The sequence below is a fragment of the Cibotium barometz genome, chromosome 27 (assembly GCF_041138505.1).
Source record: "Cibotium barometz isolate CiBa-2024 chromosome 27, ASM4113850v1, whole genome shotgun sequence".
NCBI lineage: Eukaryota > Viridiplantae > Streptophyta > Polypodiopsida > Cyatheales > Cibotiaceae > Cibotium > Cibotium barometz.
Window position 1 is genome coordinate 50,317,270 of NC_141072.1, and position 22,286 is coordinate 50,339,555.

Genomic DNA, 22,286 nt, shown 5'->3' on the forward strand with positions numbered 1-22,286 from the left:
GTAGCATATTGCGGTGGTTTTGTTTTCCTTGCCTTTGGAGCTCATTCTTTATTATCTGGAGTCCACTAATGGGAGACTCCCATGTACCCTATTCCATGTTCCAAGAGTGTAATCAATGCGGGGGGAGGCTGTCCAATAATTATTTCAGAGCACTGCATATACTGTCTGAGAATAGTGTATTTTTCTGTTCAAGCTGAATTCTTATTTATGCTTTCAGTGTATAATGTTCAAGACTACACTCCCAACCCTCCAGATTGTTAAGCAGTGGAGTGGTTGAACATAGAATAGGAATTGTCACAGAAAAGTGTGACAGTTTAGTAGACCACAGAATGAGTGCAGGTTCACAAATAATTAGCATGCTCTAATCTAGTTTGATTTAAAACTGTGTTAATATGATTCAAGGGTTGAAGTTATGCCAAATGAATAGCAGGCTACTTGAAGAGATTACCTATCTGCATCTAGAAGGTTACTTGTGTTGCTTAAGCAGTACATTTCTTTATGAAGGCTTGATGTCAAGGGCTTTAGGTATGGTTTTCCTCCTCCCACTGGGAGTAAGGGCTTTAGGTATCCTCCCACTGGGAATAAGGTTTGCAATATGTTTGTTTGTGTTCACTTCACTAGATCTTTTTAGATGGAGGAAATGGATTGATTGTGATGAAAAGAGGATGAGAAGAAATAGGAAAGACTGGAGAAAAATAAGGTAAAGAATGTGCACTACCTTATGTTCACATTGCCATTGGAGAAAGGAGAACCTTGCTTCATAAGTTCTTCATACCACCACCTGTGCATATTACAGAAGTCCTTTATACCACCACACTAAATTTATGCCACTAACGTTTTTGGTCAAATTGACTTATCGTGACTTGGAAAAGATGGGCAGGGTAGAGAAACAGGAAAATCTATCACATAAATGAACAAGGCTTGAAATAACCAAATAATAATGTCCAAACAATCACGTTTCTTGTGCTCCTCTAAGAGAAGATTGCAGAACAGTGCAAGAAAAAGAATGTTCATAATTGCTTTGTGGATCATGTCATTGAACAAGAAACATCATGCAAAGTTTTTAAACTTGCATTCTTGCAACACGGCTGTACACGTGTGGGGGGGGGAGGGGGGGTGTACTCTCTATATATATATATATAAGGGTGATGACATGGCATATGTGAGCCTACGTGTTGATGTGGCACTTTTTTAAAACTCTTTTTGGTGATGACATGGCACATGTGAGCTTATGCGATGACGTGGTAGCCTACATGATGTGTTTTTTTTTCAGTAATGACATGGCACATGTGAGCCTATATGCTGGTGTGGCACATTGTGAGCTTGCGTGATAACACATCGCTTTTTTTTCCAAGAATGTTTGGGTTATAATGTGGCAAATGAGGGCCTAGATGATGATGTAGCACACTTTTTTTTGGGTCTCAATTTTTGCGCGCGTAAAAATTTTCTCCAAGGGAATTTTTTTCAAGCTTTTTTTGGGATGATAACATGGCACACATGAGCCTATGTGACGATGTGGCACATTGTGAGCTTACGTGATGGCATAACATTCTTTTATTTTATTTTTTTGGTGATAGTGGCACACGTCAGCTTGGGTGATGATGCAAAACACGTTTTTTTTGGATCTCAAGTTTCATGTATAGAAATTTTATCCAAGGGATGGAGTATCCCTAATAATTTAGGGAAAGAAATTCAAAGGGTCTAAGGGGAAGAAAAATTAAAAGAGCCTAAGGTGTTAGTTTTTGAAGGGGAGTTGAGTGTACATGCGTGTATGCGTGGGTGCACATGCGAAGGCAATTCTTAACTTTGGACAGATATCAAACCCAATGACTGGGAATCTAAGAGTCCACACACTTGAAGCTAAAGTTAGGACGAGTCGTGCCGCACTGAGCGCTTTGCTTCCATGCTCAAAACCAAAGTACTCGGGAAACTATTTCAAAAAGTGATGAAATGAATGTCGTGTTACTTGTCATTTATAAAGGAATAAAGGAAGCGATAGTCGCCACAATCTTGGATTGTAGTGCTGGCACCAGCATAATCACCAAGGATTGTTGGGAGACCTAGGGAAGCCCATCACTCGTAGAAACAAGTCTCATGGTTGGGCTTACTGATAGGAATACAACTAAACCTTTGGGGCGTGTTCTTTGGAATGCCTTCAGGATGCAAAAAGCCTCGAGCTAAGCTTCCACCACACATTCACAATGATAGATTTTCAAAGAGGGAGTCCTACATCATGATTGTCAAAAGGTCTTATATAAGAGACGCAAGGCTAGTTTGTGATTAAGAAACCAATCAAATTTACATATGCCAAGGTAATCACTCCTTGAAAACAAACTTGAAAATAGGGAAGACTCATTCCATGTAAGAGGGAAGACTCATCCCATGTAAATGTAATTGGAAAATCAATCACATTTACATATGCAAAGGTAACTACTTCTTGAAAGTAAACTTGAAAACAAGGAAGACTCATCCCATGGGTTGAGGAATTCTCCCCAATGAGTCTAACACAACTGCTCAAACATCGTCAATTGATATCTGTAGAGCTTGTAACAAGATGTGGGATAAGGACCAAGAATATGAACCCCTCCTAGAGACTACTATGAGGATTGGATTCACGTTTGGCGACCATGGACTCTCTTCCATATAAGCTTGGGACAAGGTTTGCACAATTGGACGGCACCAAAATCACATCTCTGATCGTGCTCGATGCATTTGAAATAGAACTATCGGTAGAACTTGCTGCAATTCCCCCAGAAAGACTAAATAGTTGTATGGCTTGTCTTGGTTGCTCGTCTTGGTTGTAGCCACAAAACGTGGTCTTAGAGAATGTGGACCTCATTAGCCCATTAGGAAAGGAAAAAGGAAAGTCAGTCAACAAGTGGGGTAGATTTTACATAAAAGGAAATGTCAAATCATGGAAGTTTCCAATTGTATTAAAACAGTGAGGGACGAGCACTGAAAAGCAATGACAAGCACTAAAAAGTAGTTTAAAGTAATCACAAGCACTATAAAGTGGTTAAAAGTAGTGACAAGCACTATGAAGTAGTTTAAAGTAGTCAAAAGCACAACAAGTAGGTTAAAGCACCAAAAAACATGTAAAAGCAGTCAACTTCTTTAAAGCAGTTGACAAGCCTTGTAAAGCAATTTAAAGCACATAAAAGCAATCAACCGCTTTAAAGCACTTGACAAGCCTTGTAAAGCAATTCAAAGTACCAAAACACATGAAAGTAATAAACTACTTTAAAGCTTGGACAAGCACTAAAAAGTAGTTAAAAGCACCAAAAAGCACATAAAAGTAGCCAATTGCTTTAAAGTAGTGACAAGTATTGCAAAGTAATTAAAAGCACATGAAAAATGTTTAAAAGCAGCCAAATGCTTTAAAGCAATGTTAAGCACTGTAAAGTAGCCAACTGCTTTAGCAAGCACTATAAAGCAATCAAAAGCATATGAAAGTAGACAACTCCTTAACAATAGTTTAAAGCATGTAAAAAGTAGTTAAAAGCACTTGAAAATATCCGACCAAGGTAAGCAAGCACTGTAAAGCAATTAAAAGCACACGAAAGTAGGCAACTGCTTTAAAGTAGTTTAAAGCACTTCAAAGTAGTTAAAAGCACATGAAAAGCACTCGAAAGTAGCCAACTGCATTAAAGTAGTGACAAGCATTGCAAAGCAATTAAAGCACATGAAAGTATCCAACTTCTTTAATGCAGTTTAAAGCACTTCAAAGTAGTTAAAAGCACATGAAAGTAGCCAATCGCTTCAGCTCATAAGCAATGGCAAGAAGTTAAAAGCACTAAAAAGCACAGGAAAGCATCAAACTGTATTAAAGCAGTGAAAAAACACAACAAAGTACATGAAAGCAGCAAGCTGCTTTAAAGCAATGACAAGCACCATAAAGCAGTTAAAAGCATTTAAAGCAAAGGAAAGAAGTCCACTCCTTTAATATAGTAATGACCATTATAAACCAACAAATGCATGTGAAAGGAGTAAAAGTCTATGTAAAGTAGTAAAAAGTACTATAAAGATGTGTTCAACTATAGTGGCAACCATTCGAAAGCACATGAAAGCAGTCAATAACTTTAAAGTAGTAGCATCCATTATAAAGCATTGAAGGCACATAAAAGAAAATGCTTTAAAGTAGTTCAAACACATAAAGCAATAACTAATCTAAGTCTCATCAAGGAGATGAACTAGATGATTCATGACACATCTTTTTGAAACCCGCTGGTGGCAAACATCCTTCTTGTTTGGAGAGGCCCAGGTCGTTGATTCCCAAAAGTTAAAGACAAGATCCTTAACCATAGTTGTGATTTCACTAGTATGTGGTTGTTTTTTACATGTGGATAAGGGTAGCACTCCATCTTCTTATTTGATAAATGCACTTTTGTTGAATGTTTCCTTCACTTGCCTCTGTGTGAGACTCTTTTTTTGGTAGCCCGATACTCTCTAACCACCTTGGACTTGCATTAGCACGAGGCTCACCATCTACATGTTCATCCACCATCAGTAAAAAGGAGATTAATCAATGATATGAAAGTTTAGTAACAAACAACAAATATAATATGTAAGAAAAATTAGAGGAGCTATGGAAAAAACTTACCAACATAATTTTTATCCATTTCTATCGTGTAGCCTGGATCCCCATACAAAACTATGAAAGCCACCTGAACTTTTAATAGAAAAACCACCATGCCATAAGCATCTAAGAGCACGAGAGAGAGAGAGAGAGAGAGAGAGAGAGAGAGAGAGAGAGAGAGAGAGAGAGAGAGAATTTTGGAGGACGGGTAATAGAATTTATGGTGCTCTTGAGGGGGCAAGGTATGAGTAGAGGACCAGGATCAGGAGCATGCGACCATTATCCCACATGAATACATTTGTAAGAGGTTTACCCTCCACATATAAAAAGGGTCATTTTGAAGTAATGAATACAAGTATCTCTCAAGCCTCTCTGTGATGAAGAGTACAAGTTTCCATCTTGTAACCTAATCGTGCTTGAGTCAAGCTTGGTTAACTTATTAGGTTCATCATTATGTTGTTAATTAGGTTACAACCACCATAGAATTAGTGTTCTTTAATCATAGTAATTAGGGTTAAGCACACCATAGCCATGCATACTTGAGGTGTCATGTTCAATCTTTTGACATGGTATCAGAGCCTCCCTCTTCTCTTTGACTCTTCTTCAAATCATTATCTCACCTCACATTAGCTTAATCTCCTCACTAATCAATCAATTAGCCACTAATCACATCTTATCCACTCTTCCCTTTGACTCTTCTTCAAATCATTATCTCACCTCACATTAGCTTAATCTCCTCACTAATCAATCAATTAGCCACTAATCACATCTTATCCACTCTTCCCTCGTTGTGGCCAAGATTTGCAAGAGCTTGTTCTCCTTACATAAGAAACCAATTGCATTGATCTTTTAGGAGAACAATCATTAGCCCTAGCCATCCCCTTTGCCCAGGGGAATCGACAAAAATTATCGTCTATATAGAGCGAATAGGCCATCGCTCAACCGATTGGTTTTTTGAACCTATTTCATCCACGGGTCATGCCTACACCACTAATTGATTCATCATCTCCATGCATGCAACTGCAAGCATCAAGAGAAGGGGTGTCAAGGAGAGTGGGAAGACCACATAGGCCAAGCCATGGAAGAGGTTAGAAGATGCCACCGCAGGCAATCATAGGGTTACATCATTTGATGCTACAAGTTGCCCACCACTAATTGATTCATCATCTAGGTGAATGCAACCGCGACGAGTATCAACAGGAGAAGAGGTGTCTAGGAGAAAGGGGAGGCCATATAGGCCACAGTCACCCATTTTCTAACTAATGCACATGTTTTAGGGTTGCTTGAGCTACTTCTTTCTACTCTAGTCTTCACACATTATCAAGGCTAAGAGCTCTATGCAAAACCCTCATCAAGATACCTTTCCATGAGCTCAATTGAGCCCTCCAAATTCTAGTCATGCTAGTTACCATGTTTTCTCACCAAACACAGGCATTACGTGATGCTTAGTCAAAATTGGGCTCAATTGAGAGTAAAGTTAAAATCTTTGGGGTATATTAGCTTTATACAAGCATCAACATTCATCATTTGTTATTTGGTTGGGTTTTGGGAAGCCTTTAGAGAAAATTTCATGGGATTAGATAACTTCTTGCAGTAACATTCAAATTGCCACTCTTGTAAGAAATTAGACACTATCGAGAGTCAAACTCTGGTAAGACCTTTGCAATGGCATCACGCACTATCATGAATGTTGAGAAGTTCTCTGGGGAAGGATTTCACACCTGGGCCACACAAACGACGTATCTTCTCATGTATAAGAAGCTATGGAAATTAATTAAGGAGAATGCACCCACTAATCCAATTGAGGATTGGGCCGAAAAAGATGAATAGGCACTATCATTGATTGGATTACACTTGGGCACTAATGTTATTCATCACATTGATTTCAAAACCATAACAAAACAAGTAATGGATGAGTTAAATTTAATATTTAATTCCAAGGTCAAAAATCATTAAATCCAAATAGATTTTTATGGCTTAAAGATAGAATTTCATGAGTCGCTATAGCATAATTCATAAGCAAAATGAAAAGTATAATGACTCACTTCAATGGAATTGATGCAAAGATAGAGGTGAAAAGGATACCCTTGCCATACTTATAAAAAGCATGCCAGAGGAATATGGTGTACTAGTGAAACCACTCTAAAGAACTTACCTAAACCGACATTTTGTTGAGATATTGAGCTCAACTAGTGCTACGACGGCGGACATTGATGACCCGCCTGGGTGATAGCTTCCGCATCTACACCACTGGCATGGTTGGTGAGATTATGGGTGATATGTCGCCAGTGGGATGACAGGCTGTGTGACAGCCATTTTGGATTACTAGAGACTGGCATAGTTATAACGCCAACTCATTTATTGAAAAGATGAAGGGGAGAAGAGAGCTTGAGCTCTTGCAAGCACACACACACACTCACAAAACCCTAAAAGAGAACACACACGGTGAGAGGCTGAAAATCTTCTTCTCTTTCACACAACACTCAACACACCATATACAAAGATAAGAGTACATACATATAAAAAGGTACTCAACCAAACACATACTAGGGTTCTCTATAGTGTGAACCCAACTAAATGAGCTGGCGCTATAATTATGCCAGTCTTCTCTAGAATGGTTGTCACACAGCCTGTCATCTCACTGGCTGCATATCACCCATGATCTCACCATCCATGCCAATGGTGTAAGTGTGGGGCCTATCCCCCAGGCGGGTCATCAGTGTCCACCGCCTCACTAGATGAGCTCGATATCTCAACACTCCCCCTCAAGCTCAACTCCATCTCATGTACACCAAGCGAAGCCCTGAATTTGCGAAGCTTTTCTGTACCCAATGCTTTGGTGAAGATGTCAGCGACCTGATCCTATGTGCTGACATAAACAAGGTCAATGTCTCCTATGCCAAAACCTTCTCTCTGACAAAATGGTAGTGGACCTCTATATGCTTCGTACGAGCATGAAAAATTGGGTTCCTGGCCAACTGTATACTGCTAATGTTGTCACAGAAAATGACAACTTGTCTATCCACCACTGATAGACCCAAATCTGCCAATAAGTAGCTTTCTCAACCAAGCTACCTCACATCATGCTGCCATTATAACAGCACCTCTGTACTCGGCCTCTGTATACTGGATAGAGCAACCCGCGACTGCTTCTTCTTGCTGTTCTAAGTCACAGCAGCTCTTCCCAAAGAAAACATGAAGCCACTAGTAGATCTTCTATCTGAGATACTACCAGCCCAATCAGCATCTGTGTACCCATGTACACATATCTCTGTCCCAGTTTCATAAAATAGTCCACAATGCAAAGTAGACCTCACATACTTTAGTATGCGTCTCAATGCATCCAAATGCGGCTTCCGTGGAACCTGCATAAGCTGACTCACCAACGCAACAGCATAGCTCAAATCCGGCCTGGTGATCATCATGTAGATCAAGCTTCCTACTATGTGCCTATACATAGTAGGATCCTCCAAAATCTCTCCTGAATCTACACTCAACTTGCCATTTTGATCCAATGGCACTGAGATAGGCTTACAGCCTGTCATACCATACTTGGACAGCATGTCCAAGCCATACTGTCTTCTCTGCTGTAATCCAATACCATGTGGTGACCTAATCACCTCAATGCCCAAGAAATATATGAGCTCCCCTAGATCCTTCATCTCAAACTTCTGTCTAAGCAAGATCTTTACATCAAAGATCTCTGCATCATGGTCCCCCGTAATGATTAGGTCATCTACATAGATGACAACAAGCATAATCCCTCTATCACTGTGTCTCACATACAACGAGAAATCTGCATTGGCTACATGAAAGCCAATAGTGACAAGATATTCAAAAATCTTGTCAGACCATGCTCTTAGTGCTTGTTTTAAGCCATACAAGGCTTTCTTCAACCTCCTACAAACATGCTCGGGGTGACTCACATCCTCATAACTAGGTGGCTGTAACATATACACCTCTTCCTACAAATCCCCATGCAAGAATGCATTCTTTACATCCATCTGATGTAAAGACCATTGCTTTGATGCAGCCACTGCTATCACAACTCTCACTGTTGCCATCTTGGCAACTGGTTTGAAAGTTTCCTCATAATCAATGCCATATGTCTGCGCATATCCTTTGGCTACCAATCTAGCCTTGTACCTGCTTATGCTTCCATCACTGTTATGTTTTACTTTGTACACCCACTTGCATCCAATGGATTTCTTGCCTTCAGGCAATTGCACTAAATCCCAAGTCTTATTTCCATATAGTGCATCCATCTCCTCATCCATAGCTTTCTCCAAACACACATTTCCAACAGCCTCATCAATGCATGTGGGCTCTACAACCTGTACAACTTTTTCCATGTATGCATAGTGATGTGCCACACATAACCATTATAGGTAAACCTCTGCACAGGATTCTTCACTCTCCCAGATCTTCGCAGCTTTGCATTCATGGCTTCCATAGCCTTCTTTACACCAGGTGTTCTCATAGCTGGTATCCCAAGATCCTCATCAAGGCTCATCTCGGAGCCACTAGACTCTCCATCAACATGAGAATGCCCTGCATAAATGTCAAGCATACTAAGGGGCTCAATCACTTTCTCTTTGCCTTTATGTGATGTACTAATCACATTTGCAGGACTGGTATTGACACAGCCTGCCACTCCATGGTCTATCAATTGAACCACTAGATGAGGACTCTCTTGGTCCACTCAAAGACTGTGATTGCTGACTTGCATTCTGTTGTGCAACCACATTTCCACTTACATCAGCCCCTACAGCTTTTTTTTCAGCAGCATACCAACTGCTCATCTCATAAAAAACAATATCCCTACTTACCCCTCAACTCACGTGTAGCAAGGTTATAACACCTGTATCCCTTTTGCTCAAGGAAACATCCAATAAACACACATTTTTCAGCTTTTGGATCCAGCTTAGTTCTCAGCTCATCTGGCACATGCACATATGCAATGCATCCAAAGACTTTCAGATGAGACAAATAAGGTTTTCTGCCAGTAAACCTCTCCTCTGGAGTTACATCATGTATGGTTGCAGTTGGAGTCCTATTCATGATGTAAATTGCTATAGAAATAGCCTCATGCCAATAGCTATGCGGCATATTCTTCTCTCCCATCAATGCTCGTGCAATCTCAGTAATGTGCTTGTTTTTCCGCTCATCTCAGCAACTCCATTTTGCTGTGGAGTGTATCTGCATGTAAACTGTCTTCGAATACCATTCTTCTACAAAAATTCAGAGAACTCATTGGAGAAGTACTCTCCCCCTTCATCTGAACTTAGGCACTTTACATATTTCCCTGTTTGCTTCAACCATAACTCTGAAATTCTGAAAATAAGTGAACACCTCACTCTTCTCCTTCATGAAGTATACCCACACTTTCCTTGTGTGGTCATCAATAAATGTCACATAATACCTGCAGCCTCCCATAGACATGGTCTTCGTAGGACCCCATACATGTGAATGCACAACATCTAGTGCATTTCTGCTCACATTTCTGTTACGTGGAAATACATGCTTTGTTTGCTTTCCAAATTGGCATGCTTAACATATTTTCTGCATACCTTCAACTTTAAACTTTGGCAGCCCTGTCACAATTCCTTTAGTCTACATAGACTTCATTCTCTGCACATTCACATGTCCAATTCTTTTATGCCAAATGTTTGTGTCTGCAACAATTCCTGAACCATTTGCAAACATCGCAACACTCACTTCAGGCATGTTTATATTCAATGTAAACATTCTGCCCACTCTGTTGCCTTTTGCAACCAACCTGCACTTGTCTTTAAAGTCTTCAACATAACAACCATCAGGGTTAAACCGAACCTGCAAACCCTGCTCAATTATCTGGCTAACTGAAACTAGATTCTTTGTTATGTTTGGAACATGAAGTACATCTGCATAAGGTACTTCACTTTGCCATCCTGCATAGACAATGGCACATCTCCAACATGGGTAATTGGATGAGCAATGTCATCCCCTGTTTCCACAAAACCTGGTCTTTCAAGGTTTTTCATCACCTTGAACCACTCCCCATGACTTGTCATGTGGTTTGAATGAAGCACCTGAATCAATAACAAATACTTTAACTCTTTGGTTCCAATACTTTAACTCTTTCACATGTGCAGAGCAGTCGGATTGATCTCCAGTATCTCCGATGCCTCTTCATGCTCACCTTCTATATATAGTCCCAGTAACCCTTTCCCATCAAGAAATTTGTCAACCTGAACCTCCAAGCATGGAAGTTGTTCATATCAAGCTTCTCATCAGCAACAATCTCGTTTATGCCATCATTTGACATCTTGCCAGACACACAAATTTACCAGAAACAACACTCTGGTTTGTCCTGCACAAACTGCTGTATTTTCTGTAGCAGTACTGTACTACACTCAAATGTCACAACCAGTGACCTCAATGTGCATACATACACCCAATGGCAACTATTGATCTCCTTGCAGCACACACAATGTCTGCACAACCAATCTGTCTTCTTCCTGCAATTCTTAAAACACAGTTCTGCAGAGAATCGATGACTTACCCGCGGTGCTCGAAATCGCTTGCTTTCTGAAAAACAAAGGTCCTAACTCACCCAAAACATGTTTTCGGCCCGAAAAATGTCGTCCAATAGGACAGTATAGTTGCCCTATAGCTTTACTCCCGCGAAGAATGCTCCTCAATCATAGATCTTTTGCCGATGCCTCCCGTAGAGCTCCCGACAAGGGTGTCGCCAACACAAATAGGGAAGAGTAGATGAAGCTCTTACCCTCGTACCACTTCCTGTGCTTCTCTTGCTTGCAGCTCAGCCCTTAGCGCATGAACCACGCTCTGATACCATGAAAAGATGCAGGGGAGAAGAGAGCTTGAGCTCTTGCAAGCACACACACACTCACAAAATCCTAAAAGAGAACACACAAGGTGAGAGGCTGAAAATCTTCTTCTCTTTCACACAACACTCAACACACCATATACAAAGATAAGAGTACACACATATGAAAAGGTACTCAACCAAATACATACTAGGGTTCTCTATAGTGTGAACCCAACTAAATGAGCTGGCGCTATAACTATGCCAATCTCTAGAATGGCTGTCACACAGCGTGTCATCTCACTGGCCGCATATCACCCATGATCTCACCAACCATGCTAGTGGTGTAAGTGTGGGGCCTATCCCCCAGGCGGGTCATCAGTGTCCACCGCCTCACTAGATGAGCTCGATATCTCAACATTTAGCGGGTTCACATTATGGACTGACCCTTGTATGTTGTAGTAGTTGAGTACTAACCCATATAGTGTGCTCTTATCTTTATGTTATGTTGGTTAAGTAGAGAAGAAGAAGATAGGAGAAAATTCAGCTATCCATCTTTCTCTTGTGTCTTGCTCTCTCTCTCTTGTGTGTGTGTGTGTGTGTGTGTGTGTGTGTGTGTGTGTGTTTGCTTGCTAGGGTTTGAAGCTCTCCCTCTCCCCCACATTCTCTTTATGGTATTAGAGCCTGGTTCGTGTGAGAGCTAAGGAGGCAAGCAAGAGGCAAGAACAAGCAAGGAAGGAAGCGGTACTACACGGGTAAGAGCACCATCATCTCTTTTCCCTTCTTGGTTTAGGTACAACACCCCCTCAGTAGCTCTGGGAACTACACATCTTCGATTATTGAGGAGTTGTCTTCATGGATGGAGTGGAGCTATAGAGCAGGTATACTGTCCTATTGGACAATTCTTTTTCAGCCAGATTCGCATTACGGGCCTCGTTTCGTCACTACAGGGTATTTTCGACAGTTTTCTAGAAGTTCTGGTAGAGAACTGTTTCTGCTCGTTGGTTATTGCAATGCAACAATGCATTTTGGAAGTGCAGACAAGGTTTGCACATGTATTGTTGATACTGGGTGTATGTACATGTACTCTGGTCACATTTGGTGACACACATGCTGTGCTGAAGTACCACTGCTGCAATAGTTACAGGAGATACTGTTATATTATAGGTTACATACAGAAGTTGTCTGTTTGCAAGTTATTTGATTGCTGTAGGAAAACAGGTCTGACGAAATTAATTAGATTGTTAGTAAGAAGCTGGATAAGAATAACTTCCATGCCGGGAAGTTCAGAATGACAATGAGGAGCCTTCAGAGTTATCTGAGGAGAATGCCACTCTTGTAGATATAAAGGCATTCAAGGATTGGAATTAGGGTGCAAGAAAAGTCATGTACTGGCTTTCAATTAGTGTCACAGACACTATGGTAGGACACATACAGGATGCAAACACTCTAGTAGTTGCATGGTAGAATCTGGTTCAGATGTTCTAGACTAACACAAAGGCAAGGAAGTTGCAGTTAAAGCAAGAGTTGCATACTGTTGAAAAGAAAAGCATGTCCATCAATGAATATGCCTTAAAGATCAAGGGCATTGTTGAATCCCTTGGGTCTATCAATGTATCAGTGGAGGATGATGATTTGGTGAGTGTCTGTCTGAATGGTCTTGGTAAAGAGTACAAGCCATTCAACAGAACATGCTCCACATCTGCAGAGCAGGTGGCTCCATCTATCCCTCTTTTAGCAAGCATCTTCGCAAGATGGAGGACACCCCTTGAATAGTGCCAAAGAAACAATCTTTGCTTTAAAGGCATTTTTCATCTTTTACTCTTTTGCATACCCTATAGAGTGTTGCCATCTGCGTGAATCCAAGGTGGTGGAAGCAAATGATTATTTTCCAAATGTAATCCTAGAGCATGGTTGGTTTTCCCTTTCACTTTCCGATCATGCATCCTATCATTTTCAACCAGTGGAGGCAATGATTCATATGGTTGCAATAACCTTTCAATCTTCCTACAAATTGGTCTATGATGCAAACCCAAGTTATTCTTACTGCACACCTACGACGAAAAGGATAGCACATTTCTTGTATCATCTACAACATCTTGTACATTGTGCAAGGATGCCAAAACGCATGCTTTACGGGTGAAAGCAAGATAAGGTTGGACCCAAAAGTGGTGTCAAGGACATTGCTTTTTGTGAGCACTTTAAAACCTCCTTAAAATTTAGAATTTTATTGTATTACCATCATGATGTCACTGTTTTGGGAGCACTTTGAAACCTCCTTAGAATTTATAATTTTATTGTATTATCATCGTGATTATAGTGTGATCTATCACTATGACTATGATCTGTCACTATCATTATGGGGTGATCGTGATTCACTATCATTATGGAATGAAAATGGTCCGATTGAGCATGATGAACTTTCACTCTCCCTCCCTCTCTCTCTCTCTCTCTCTCTCTCTCTCTCTCTCTCTCTCTCTCTCTCTCTCTCTATTTTGTGTCAAAAGATTGAACATAACACCTCAAGCATGCATGGCTATGGTGTGATTAACCCTAAATACATGATTAAAGAACACTAATCCTATGGTGGATGTAACCTAATTAACAACATAATGATGAACCTGATAACTTAACCAACATTGACTTAAGCAAAATTAGGTTACAAGATGAAAACTTGTACTCATAGAGAGGCGTGAGAGCTGCTTGTATTCATTGCTTGAAAATGACCCTTTTATATGAGGAGGGTTCACCTCTTACAAATGTGCTCATATGGGATAATGTCCAAGAGTGATGTGGCTACATGCTCCTGATCCTAGTCCTCTACTCATATGCCCCCTCAATGGCACCACAAATTTCAACACCCCCCCTTGGTGCCATGATGTATAGGCTATTGCAAGGTGGTTGGATGTGAGTTTCAAAATATCAATCACTCCCCCTTAGCGCAACATGTTACTTAAGGTAGTCAAGTGTGGTATTACAATACGTCTCACCCCCTGGGCACAGAAATTACTACCCTTAAATGTTGGTGTAGAATTCTTGTTTCTGTGTTGTACTTTGCTTTCTATTCTTTTTACTCTAGGCATTTAAAAAATATCAAGCTAGGAATTATCTACGTGCGAAGCCCTGCTAAAGTCTTACGACACTTCCCCATCATTCCATGTATTCAAACAATGTTCAGATGCAAATCCATTATGTCTTTGATGACTTGGCCCATCGGAACACCAGATCCACATATGACGTTATATATGTGCCCGTCGCTTGCTGATTCTCCAACATGGAAGCATATCAAAGAGAAGTGGGTGGACTTTTTTGGGGAAGAGCCTCATCACATTCGTACGGACTAGCAAACAATGGATGGAGTCACTCCATTTGGCTTACAAAGTTCATCATGGAGTACATGGCCCATTTGCGTAGTCAACCCTGCTACCATGGTTAGCGATAAAGAAGGAGCACCTTTTGCTTTCCTTGATAGTTCCAGGGAAGTACAAGGTTAAGAACATGGACGTCTACTTGGCTGATGAGCTACACACGTTATGGGATGGTATCCAAGTTCATGATGCACCTAAGCGCTTTGGAGAAAGAGCTACAATAGTGCGAGGAATACTTATCTGGACCATGCATGATTGGCCGGGCTATAGAGAGTGCTCTTGTAAGATTCCTCCTCAGCCTGAATAACAAATAAGCCTCTACTTCAATCCCTTGTAATCGTTCTTTGTTTCTAAATACAAGAAAATATTATTTTTCCTTGTTGGCCTAGTGAGATAAAAATTTCTAGAGAGTGGTAAATCGATATTGGGATATTTTTGGATAAATAAATTCTACAAATATCAAAAAAATATTTTCCTGAAACAGAAAAGCAAAATAGATTTTCCAAGGTGTAATTGGAATTAATTAAAAATGATTTAGAAGACCTTAGCCTAAGGGTGTCAAGATTTTTTAAAAATTTTGGATTAAGGTTCCTATGGACCAATAAGATTAATCCAAGTGTTGGGATAAGATAAATCCAAAGAATAAAAGAAAATACCCAAAAATGAGTAAATGCCCACATAAGATAAAGAGTCGACTAAGTACTAGGCTTATTAGTTAAAAATTATGAAGTATTAATAAAAAATGAGATATTTTGGAGTAATCATTCATCTTTGACACATTGGTAAGGAGAAGGGGGCCTTCAAGGAGACACCTATTTCACATGTGTGGATGAGTTTTAAACTCAAAAATAATAGGATATTTTTATCTCTCCTCTCTCCTGGATCAAACCAAATAAAAAAGGGAGCCAAACTGGTCTAAATCTTGTCCAAATTTAGCCAAACTGAACCTGAAAAATTCTAGAACTCAGTTGGACTCAATTAGTGGCCTCCCTCACCTATAAATAGAATCTCATTCTTTTGTATTCTCATCTGTGAACTAAACTATGCTGGTATTACTCTAAGATAAGCTTATTTTCTATTATCCTCTAAAAATCCTCTACAAATTAAGGAGATTGGAGCTTCTTTCTCTCTTCAATCTTCCTTGGAGTCTTCATCAACATACCAAACCAATTGATTGGTTGGGGGCCTCTACTTTGATTAAAGAATCAAGCAATCTAGGAGGTAAAGTGTGGTTTATGGTCTTTTTTTTGTAAAATCTTCAAATGTTTCTCTCTTCTCAACCCCTCTCAAGCTTGAGAAGCATTCAATTGAATTTTAATACAATGGAAGTTCTTTAATGAATTGTAGTGATAAAACACATAAATTTCTATTTATGCTTAAATTATAATGTTCTTTTAAAGCATTTCTCTCTCCCCCCCAAAGAATGGTCATTCCTATGACCTATTCTATATTCAAATGAAGCTTCTCATGAAGCAATTCTCTACTCTAAAAGTAATTTCTATGCTTGGCAAATTGAGGCCAAATAAGTGGCTTTTTAAATGCTTTTATGCTATTCAATTCATGGAAAAATTAGGAAACAAGTCCATAATTGGATATTGATCCAATTAATTGTTATTCTATCATGATATTACTAAACTTTATGTTTTCAAAATTATTGAGAATTATCAGTATTAGCAGCGGGGCTATGGCAAAATTTCTAAAAAATTAACACATAAATCATTTTCATTCATAATATGAAAAGAGGACTTCCTACCATATTCTAGGATTAATCATCCTAGATTAATTGAATGATTCTCATTATAATCATGGAAAATTTAATTTTTATGTTTATACATAAATAGTTAATTAGAAAAAAGAGAAATTTTTAGTAATCCATTTTTAATGTTAAAAGGGTAATCCCCATGACAATGGAAATCCATGTATTCCAATGAAGTAAGAGAAAAATTATGATGCTAAAATAATGTATATTTTATTTAAAAATTAAAGAAGGATTTTAGTTAAATTTATCTTTTTGCATAGATAAGTTTAAATGATGAAAGAGAAATTTCCACCATATTGGAATTCAAATATTTAAATGAGAAAAGTGTAATTCCTAGTGTAAAGGAATAATGGAGATTTTTATTTAAATTTTAAGAGAAAATTTAGTTAAATTTATCTTTTTGCATAGATAAGTTTAAATGATGAAAGAGAAATTTCCACCATATTGGAATTCAAATATTTAAATGAGGAAAGTGTAATTCCTAGTGTAAAGGAATTAATGAAGATTTTTATTTAAATTTTAAGAGAAAATTTAGTTAAATTTATCTTTTTGCATAGATAAGTTTAAATGATGAAAGAGGAATTTCCACCATATTGGAATTCAAATATTTAAATGAGAAAAGTGAAATTTTTAGCTTAATGAAATTAATGGATATTTTTATGTAATTTTTAAGAACTTTAAATAGATTTAATTTATGGTAAAAGAGAAATTCCCATGATAATTGGATTGCACTCATTAAAATGAGAAAAAGAGGGATTTCAAGTTTATTAAAGAAAAAGGTATGATATTTAGTTAAAAAGAATAATTTTTATGATAATTAAGAAAAGATGGATTTGAATTAAATTTTAGTGTCAAAAGATGAAATTTCCACCATAATTCTACCTAATGAATTAGGGTTGAGAAATTATGTGATAGAAGAATATATTTGGATATTTTAATTGATAAAATCACTAAATGGATATTTACCCAAAACTAGATGTTTATCTGAAGGGAATCCTTGTAGAACTAAACCGAATGAATTTGGTTAGACTACGAGAGGGACGGACATTAAACCTACTTGTCAATCTCTCGATCTAAATCAAGTAAAAACTTCGTGACCAATTCTAGTTCTAATCACAAAGAATAGACTACCGGAACTAAACTAGTTTTTTCTGACCGAACTCACCAAGAATCTAGTTGGACAATCAGACTGAATGATGGGTACACTACCCTCATGAGAGATCAAGGATCCTCATTATGAAACTGGGAATTATGGAAAAAGGGTTTTTGGAACCAATCTCAAATTGAAATTTTACTTGCATTGAAGCCTGTATTTTTTTAAATTCAAAGGATTGTTTTACGCTAGAATGCTGGAGGAAGCATTTGGCTTATGTTTTTCTTGGAACAGCTGGTGGGGAGTCATCCAAGGGACGTCGCTTGCGGCGGCAAAGCCTGTTGAGGTCTTGACCAGCCTCGGTACGCTTATGTTTTTCTAAGAGGAGGTTCGTTGGAACAGCTGGCGGGGAGTCGTCAAGACGTCGCTCGCGGCGGCAAAGCCTGTCGAGGTCTTGACTAGCCTTGGTACGGTTAAAATGGTGCGCTTTCAGTACGATGGGCGAGGACCGACGAAGCGGTCCCTGAGTGAAGTGTTAGGACACCTAAGGAGGATCCTAGAGGGTTCTGACCAAGCGATGCATAGGCTCGCGGCGGTTGCTCTAGGACACCCATGCGTACGTCGAGGAAGATTTCGGATGGACTAAAAGGAAAGATTTTTGGAAACCAAATTTTGATACTGGATCTCGTTGGTTAGCCAACTGGTCTTCAACGGAGAGTCCAGAGGATATTATTGTAATACAATGGACTCGAAATTTTGAAAAATGATGATCAGAAATATTATGATTTCTATTGAAGGATTGTTTTAAAGCCAGTCGAATCTGTTATGAATGGTAATTTCATATTGGGTGTGTATGTGGTATGCCTACCTTAATTTTTGCATGAATCGCTAGCTAGGGGGCCTGGGAACTCTTTTCCTCAGTACCCGGGCAAAAACACAACCAAATCTTTATAAAGGAATCCCACCGAAACAGTGGTCGAGTGGTTGGCTAACCCATGGGCCGGATGGGGTTAGGCTGGATCGGAGGATTCCTGAGAAACAACTAGATACGATTAGTTACGTTAATTAGTTTAAATCCTGAGAAGACCTTGTTGTGTGGGAGGGGATCAGCGGAATTGCCTCGTAAATGAGGAAAAAAGCGGTGATTCCATGGACCAAGTGCAAGTCTCTTCTTGATCTGGCTATGTGACTTCAGGTTGTTCGGTCAGATCAATTTATCTAGTTAGGACTTGAGTCATTAGAGTAATTCCCTCGTTAGAAGATTTTTCCCATGGCAGAATCGCCTGTGCCTTCCGGGCGAGGGGAGTCTTCCGGGTCGGGTCTCAGAGGGACCGCTCGGGCTAGCCTCTCGTCCTGGACATCCGCCAGGCGAGGCCCCGAGTGTGGATCCCCGCCCCGTGTGCGGGAGGCCAACGCCGCTTCCGTCGTCGCCGGTAGGGCACCGCGAAGGGGGCGGGGACCTCACAGCTAGTATCAGAGCCTTGTTGTTGAAAGCTAATAAGGATAAACGAATTCTTATCAGAAATTGATAATAAAAAACTCAGAAAAGCATTTTTCATAATGTATTTTCATTCTGCAAGTCTCATTTTAATAAAGAATTTTTAATCAAAGAAATTATTATTTTTAAATGGAAGTTCCATACTTATATGGTGTTCCCGACCAGGCTCGCACACCATTTCGAGGATTTATATTTTCCTGACCGAGCAGAGAGACGATAGCATAAGTGGTTTGTAGGGTAGTATGTCCACGCCTCTTGCGCGACCAGCGTGCAATGCTAAGGCAGAACCTCTCATTGGCCATGATTCTGATGAAGCTAAAAGCGATACATGGTGTCATTCTATATCATTTAATGCCTCGAAATTTTAGACTTTCATGCCAAATCTATAGACTCCTTAGTCGCTTTATTCCTAAAGGAGAAGATAATAGCTCCCTTGACAGTAAGAGAACAGTTATATCAGGGCATGGCTATGGCCCAGTACCGCCGTCTTATGCGTCTCCTGAGGAGATTTTGATTTCTGGAGCCGAGCTGCTCTATGTACATATTACAACTTTTATATAAATAAAGAAATGTTTTATGGAGAGAAATTCCCTGTTGTATTGTTTATGGACGAACTGATAAAGAAAAATCTGTTACCGGACATATGTCATAGATCTCCAATAAGATCATTTATCTTGTTTAAGAAGTTGTTTTCCAAATCCCTTAAGTCTTAGGATCTCGTGGATGATATCAAAATAAAAATTTAATAATATATCATTTTTGGCAGAATCATGAGACGAGGAAACCGTGGTCGTCAGCCAAACCCTCTCTCTGAAGATGATGAGTTTGACCCTGATGTTCGCAAGAAGGCTCTTCATAGAACTCAGCGAGGACCCTTCAAGGGAGAAGGGGAGAACCTGGGCGAGGCTGTGGAGAAATGGGTGGAAGCTATGGAAGCATATTTTGACGTCACAGGCTACAATGAGCGAAGCAAAATGGCTCTTGCTAGGCTAAAAATAGTAGAAACAGCCAGGGTAGCATGGAGGAACCATTGTGACACCAACCGTCTGGACAGGAATACTCAGTCCTAGAATGACCTTAAAACCTATTTGAGGAAGAGATTTTGTCCCCCTAGGTTTTTGGAAACCAAAATGAACGAATTCTTAGAGCTGAAGTAGGGGAGCAAAACCATCGAGGAATATCACCAAGCCTTCGCTCTTCTACTCAAATATTCACCACCTCTAGATGAAGAGCAACTCATGGGGCCAAGTTCATTCGGGGAATGAACGAACCCTTGGACATGCTGGTCAAGAATGCCAAGCCAATGTCCATGGCAGAAGCTGTCAGAATGGCGAAGGACTTTGCCAAAGCCTTCATCGTGAAAGTCCGGCCAAAGCCAGCTCCCTCATCCTTTAAAAGATTTCAGACACCGGGAAGTTCTTCCAACTTTCCACCTCCAAAGAGACAACAAGGTCCTAACCATAATGTGGAGACAAGAAGCTTCAAGAATGAAGGAAGACCTTTCCCCCAAAGTACATTCTCAAGAACTCTGACTCTCTCCAGAATGCAAAGGGAAGAGCTTCGAAGTGAGAACAAATGCTTCAGATGTCAGGGATTTGGGCACCAGCTCAAGGATTGCCCATCTCCTTCGGTGGGCCAAGGAAGCCAGGGTCCCAAAGTTCAGAGACCGACTCCTTCATATCAGTCCAATCAGGGTCCCCACGCCAGAATCAGGGTAACCCAAGAAGAGTGCCAGCTCAGCCCCTGTAGCCTCCATGCAAAGCAGTCTCCGAACTCCCTCTCCCAGAATTGGAATAACCAAAGAGAGAGAGTTCCACCTCATACTGCAACAGCCAGAGCAGTCACCATAGCTGAGGAAGTAGAGAAGAGAAAGGACACATCTATGCAGTAATAGAGCATCAGGGGAATAACTGTCAATTCTCAATCCTCCAGACTCCAGCAGAGTACCAAGGTAAGCAATTCAAGCTTTTGATTGATTCAGGCAGTACTCACTCTTTTATTTCCCCAGGATGTCTGCGTAAATTAGTCCTAAATCAAAAATCAAGGAAACCTATGCAAGTGGAATTAGCCAGTGGTGGGAAGATTCTTTTCACTCACCTTGAGACTGACCTTATTCAGTTTAGCCTAGATGGGAACGTAACAGAGTGCCAGTTTAGAGTCCTACCCCTGGGAATATATGACGGAATCCTTGGAATGGATTGGCTCCAAAAGAATCAAGCTGACATTCATTGTCACAAAGGAACCATCTCTTTCCTTGACCTTCACAGGAATAAAGTTCGAGGTATTGGAATTTCCGGATCCCCAGTGCTACAATTATTCAAGGCTTCCAAATTATTAAAAGGGCTCAGAAAGAGGCAAGCTGTGTATGTCATTAAAATGAATCCAGTATAGACATAAAATGCAAGGCTAAAAAACTAGAGTGGTTAAGTGAGTATGCAGATGTGTTTGCTGAAGAGCTGACTGAGATGCCTCCATCTCATGAAGTAGATCATGAGATCGAATTAACCCTCGAAGCTCAGCTTCTAGTAGCCCAGCGTGCATACAAAATGCCAGTCCCTGAAGCCATAGAACGTAAGGAACAATTAAGACAACAGTTAGAATAGGGATTCGTCAGACCCAGTGTCTCACAGTCGGGTGCGCCCGTTCTCTTTCAAAAGAAGAAAGATGGAACGTTAAGACTCTGTATCGACTACAAAGGACTGAATCAATTAACAATTAAGAATAAGTATCCTATTCCTAGGATTGATGAACTTTTGGGTCGGTTAAGTGGGACCCAAATGTTCACAAAGATAGATCTCAAATCCGGGTACTACCAAATCAGAATCAAGGAGTAGGACATCCCAAAGACAGCATTCAATACTCGCTATGGGCATTATGAGTTCACAGTCATGCTGTTTGGATTGACTAATGCCCCGGCGACATTCAATCATCCTTATGCAAGATATTCTCAGAATACTTGGATGATTTTGTTCTTGTCTTCTTTGATGATATCTTGGTATACTCAAAGAATGCTGAAAGAATGCTGCAGATCATGAAGATCATGTGCGCAAGGTCCTGGAAATCCTAAGGAAACACCAACTCTTTGCAAAGAAGAGCAAATGTTCTTTCTCTGTCGACCAGGTGGAATACTTGGGATTCATAGTGTCAAAGGATGGGATTTCTCCTGACCCCGCAAAGATCT

General features: G+C 39.9%; 1 protein-coding gene across 1 annotated transcript in view; it reads left to right on the forward strand.

The window, feature by feature from the left end:
- Positions 1-410, forward strand: part of LOC147623491 (GDT1-like protein 5) — a 66,990-nt gene extending 66,580 nt beyond the window's left edge. Inside the window, exon 11 of the mRNA XM_086821656.1 lies at positions 1-410. Within this exon, the coding sequence (XP_086677782.1) occupies positions 1-69 (69 nt within the window). The 3' untranslated portion in view covers positions 70-410.
- Positions 411-22,286: the final 21,876 nt, after the last annotated feature.